The following is a 4511-nucleotide window of genomic DNA, read 5'->3' as shown; positions in this document are numbered from 1 at the left end:
GAGAGAAAGTAGCGTGTGTGAATGCAAGGGTAATTATCGTCTTTTTTTTTTTTTTAAAATAACGTTGTCGATAGTTACTGGAAATAATAATAAAAGTTAATGAAAAACTGATGTGCCAAAGTCTTATAACTTTGGTGAGTCTTACCAATAATCTTAGTCTTACCCTTAGCATCTAAAGTCAATACCAAGACCCAAACTTGAAGTGGATCGAACATGTAAACAGATCTAAAACCCTAGACCCTAGATTTCCAATTCCCCCCCTCTCTCTCTCTCCCCACAAAAATTCAACCCTCGAAATCTCAAAGATCTACAATCATCATCTTCATCATCAATGGCGTCGAAATGCGGTAGATTCATCAACAGAGCATCATTATCATCCATCAGATCCTCTTTCGCTAAACAATCTGCTGCTTCCTCAGCTAAATCATCTGCATCTCCCCTCCCTAGATTCACTTTCTCCAGGTATCTCTTTTCGTCACAATTGGTTGACATTTTCTTGGTCGTATTTTGAAAAACGTATACAATCAAATCAAATTAAATTAATAGAATGAAGTATTAGTTTTGCTAGTAAGTCTCCCTTAAGACCGTCTCGATCATTTGTTTAACTTTGATTAAAATACCGCTCACAAAGAATATAAAAGGTAAGCAAATGATTGTGACTGATAGAGTACAACCGTCTTAAATAAGAACTTGTATTGATTGTTTCGATATCCAATTAATTATTGAAATTGAAAATTGGATTGGTTAGGATACCGAGGGAGCTGGGAGGCGTGGCGTCGATGATGCCGCTGCATAACGCTGTGGCGACGGCGAGGTTGATGTCATGCCTGAGCACTACTTCAAGGAGTTGCAGAGCTCTTTCTCAGGGTACACTCTGCCGTACCTCTCCCGATCTCTAATGTTTTCTGTTTTCGCTTTCTTTTACGTGAGTGAATTTTTTCTTTTTCGTTTATTGGTCTTTATTTTATGCATTTATGATTGTTGTGAAATCGAGTTATTGTTAAATAATCCATATTGCCTATTTTAGAGATTATAGGTAGACTGTTACTGTTTATGTGGTTAAATTTGATATGTTTAAATTTAATGTGTTCTGACTTAGGCTATTTTTTGTTGGGGGAGAAGGGGGTAGGTCAAACGCGTGGTTAGGCTTAGAATCATCTTCCGGATATGAAGTTTGGTGTGGTTTTGGGAATTCGTTGGGCTTCAGGTCTTTTGTTCCCCTTTTGTATCGGGAGAGGAAATAACAGTATACATTTGAAGGGTGGGTGAATGTTTGTGTGTCTGGCGTGGAACATTAAGCTGACTAGAGTATTTGGTTCCTGCAGGCACATAATATCAATTTGCTTGAAAGAATAAACTGGGACCCGCGAATCATGAACCCTCTGCGTCTGGCGAAAAGTTTGTCATTTTATAGGAAATATACATTCTATCATGTAATCGAAGGATTCACTCGTTTAGTTGTTGGAAAGACCTACTGATTAATTTTGCTAGTCTGTAAGCATGATTCATTACTTTTTCTCCATGACTTCCATGTGGTCAGAATTTCAGATACTCAATCTTGGATTAATGTTTTCCTGAGCTGAATGTGATACTCTTGCCAAGGCCTTTTCTCCTCATAACTTTAAGCAGTGGACTTAGGCTTTTACTTTATTTGTTCAGTAGTTGTTCAGCAACTCGATCCTGTTTCTGGAATTATGCCAAATGCATATTATTAGACAATAAGTTATTGTTTGTTTGCTTATAAGGAATTTGTTGACTTGATACTTGTGCCATTGTGTGTGCTTTTAATTGTAGTGCCTAATATGGCTTTGTGTTTTCAACTGATTTGGGGTAATGCCCATAGGAGTGAATTCCAGAGTTTGTCATGTTTCTAAAATCTCAGAAAATAGTCATGTCAGAAGAGTGAATACCAGGGTTTGTGTTTTCAACTGATCTAAAATAATTATGTGTCGAAGAGTGTATCGCGTGTTGACTGTGGCTTATTTAATAACGTATAGGTAACTCTGCCACATACCTAACTTACAATAACATATATACGTATCATAAATAATTGCCTTTGTCAACACATGGAGAAACATGTTTTACTTAAAAATATTGTCTTCAGTGTAAATAACTGATTTTTAGTCCAACGATGACATTATGATGGCATACCTGTTGATTTTCCCAGATAAATTTGATGATTCGTGAAAGGTCTGGAGGTCGTTCAACTGAGCAGTGCTCCCATTATGTGTTACCAGCTGGTGGTGGATATCTTAGGCTGTGTATTGTGTTTAAAGACACTGTGCTTTTGATTTTGTGTCTGATGTGCTTAGTGTTTACCTTTTCAATCTCTAGTATAACTTTGAACTTCAAGAATTATCTCAAGGAGCAGAAACGGTCATTTTTTATAGGAGAACATTCCCTTTGTTTTGTGATTGAACACATACTCTTCTATCTATTGAAAATAAGTACATTGATTATATATTTATATATGATTGACTTCCTTTAGGAAATTGGATGTTTTGTTAAGACTGTTATTGGTCAGCTAATGCGGAGTGTCTTGACTCTTGACTGTCCGATCCTCTTTTCACCCCGGAGGTGTTGGATTTCACTTCCCCAATGCCTTAAAAGGCTAGACTGAGAGCCTGTAGACTATTATAGGTCGGAAATTCGAATCCCCTACCCTTTTGTGTTATAATAGCCTTGTGTCTCGTTTCATGTCAAAAAGTTGTCTTTAATGAAGTCAGTGTGCCCCTTTGCCGCTCCTTATGAGTTCCCGGAGATGCATTCTTTAGTTGAAGTATTCTCTTGAAAGTAAGTCTTTGAATGTTAGTTTAATGAGGACATCATGGTGACATTCCTGCTTCTTTTCCCAGATGAGATTGACGGTACGTGAGCGGTTGGAGATTTGCTCAACCCACCAGTGCTTCATGTTCCTTAGGCATAATGGTTTCAAATCATTGACTTAATGGGTTTGAAAAGGATGTCGTGTTTGATTGTGTACATTCTTTCGGAGAACGCTTGTAAACATTCTAAATGCGATTTGATGTTTACACAATAGGTTTCTGAATGTTATACTCCAACAGTAACATTTTAAACATTCGTAAACTGTTGATCTTATACCATCTGCTGATTCAAATTTATTTTTTGTCTGCTCTAGAGCTTGGTCTGTCGGTACCCAGGTGAGTATGGGAATATCTTTGCTAATCCGAGAAGCAGTATTATCCAGTCGGAACTCAAGCCCATGCGAGCAAATTGTCATGTATAAACTCTATAATTAGAGATGCTCAATTTCTTTATTTTGATCACACATTGGATAAGATAGCAAGCTGTGACTTTGCGTAGTCTCTTAAATTTTGCCAGTTGAACTGGATAAAGTTTTCCCTATTTTACCATATGATTTACTCTCATGTATTCACTCTGTATCTTTGATGATAACCCAATACTTGATCTGTTATCCATGCCCGTCTTTCTTAAGTATGATTCCGAGAGCATTTACTGGAATATAGAGATGTTATGAGCGTTTACCGGAGTTATAATGTTTAATCACAAGCTTTTACCTCCCTTTCTGCTCATTCTTATGGTGTCTTGCACTTTAGTGTGCTTGTCATGCGAACATGTTCCTTGTGTCGTCTACCCTGCCACAACTGTTTTGATCACTCCTTACATAGGAGTAGCTCCATTGTTAAGGTATATAGCTTCTTTGGATTTGGCAATGGAAAGTAAAGAGAAGGGAAGCTGGAAATTGATTGAGTATTAAATTGATGGTGAGGAGCTCATACCATTGTGGACGTATTGATAAATTTATTTACAAGTTGAAGAGAAGAAAAATATACAGGAAGGACACATGAAGGTGAGAGGATGCATAATTCATTAATTTACTTTCAAGTACTACAATGGCGTCAAATATACGTAAGCGTATTAAATTTTGGCGGTTTATTTTCGCAGTACATATTTTACTTATCTATATCGTAGTACACGTTTGACAATTTTTTTTTTTTAGAGGGAAAAGGAGCTTTTATTAAACGAACTCCGATATAAAGTCGGAAGCAACTGCATCAGCTATTGCATCGGGGCACCATGTCCACCCAAATCCGAGTTGAAAAGAAAAATCTATTGGTAGGTAATGGGCCATTCCATGAGCCGCCTCATTACCTCCTCTCTTCACAAAATGAAATGAACACGACTCAAACAACGAGCTAGTTTCTAAAATTTTTGTGACCACATTTCCTAAGTAGCTTGCTCCGATCTCTCAACGTATGAAATAGATGTAAGCAATCCGTTTCGAGCATTACCTTTCGCATACCCATTTGTAGTGCCATATTTAATCCGAATCACCACCCCTATACCACTCCCAATCCCCTCGAACAGAGCTGCATCAACATTAATTTTACAACTCCCATCGGTGGAGCTACCCATTTATCTGCCTGAGCTACTTCTGCGACTCCACTCTTCGGGATGGTGTCCTACACAGCGTTAATGTAATGCCCATGATACCTGGCAGCCCCTTCAACGACGGACCTTGGTACATT

The 4511-nt window shown here is 37.9% G+C and overlaps 1 protein-coding gene across 8 annotated transcripts; it reads left to right on the top strand.

Moving 5' to 3' along the window:
- Nucleotides 1–225: 225 nt before the first annotated feature.
- LOC141653521 (protein NONRESPONDING TO OXYLIPINS 2, mitochondrial-like) lies at nt 226–3459 on the top strand. Of its 8 annotated transcripts, none has more exons than XM_074461313.1 (3): nt 226–462; nt 749–867; nt 1326–1619. In XM_074461313.1, the coding sequence occupies exons 1-3, from the start codon at nt 332–334 to the stop codon at nt 1331–1333; spliced, it is 258 nt and encodes an 85-aa protein (XP_074317414.1). In that variant the 5' UTR covers nt 226–331; the 3' UTR covers nt 1334–1619. The 8 variants fall into 8 exon arrangements, with proteins under 8 accessions (XP_074317414.1, XP_074317407.1, XP_074317411.1 ...); XM_074461306.1 differs by lacking the exon at nt 1326–1619 and adding an exon at nt 3140–3459 and having other exon boundaries at nt 245–462; nt 749–925; XM_074461310.1 differs by lacking the exon at nt 1326–1619 and adding an exon at nt 3140–3459 and having other exon boundaries at nt 260–462.
- Nucleotides 3460–4511: the final 1052 nt, after the last annotated feature.

Source organism: Silene latifolia, chromosome 4, assembly GCF_048544455.1.
Source record: "Silene latifolia isolate original U9 population chromosome 4, ASM4854445v1, whole genome shotgun sequence".
Classification (NCBI taxonomy): Eukaryota; Viridiplantae; Streptophyta; class Magnoliopsida; order Caryophyllales; family Caryophyllaceae; genus Silene; species Silene latifolia.
The sequence above is the reverse complement of the archived record's forward strand: the minus strand, read 5'-3'. Positions and strand labels throughout refer to the sequence as shown.

Bases quoted from the DNA above. Each gene is read 5' to 3' on its own strand.
- LOC141653521 (XM_074461306.1), top strand. From the start codon at position 332: ATGGCGTCGAAATGCGGTAGATTCATCAACAGAGCATCATTATCATCC. The intron at 463-748 runs GTATCTCTTTTC...TGGATTGGTTAG, and splicing joins CCTAGATTCACTTTCTCCAG to GATACCGAGGGAGCTGGGAG.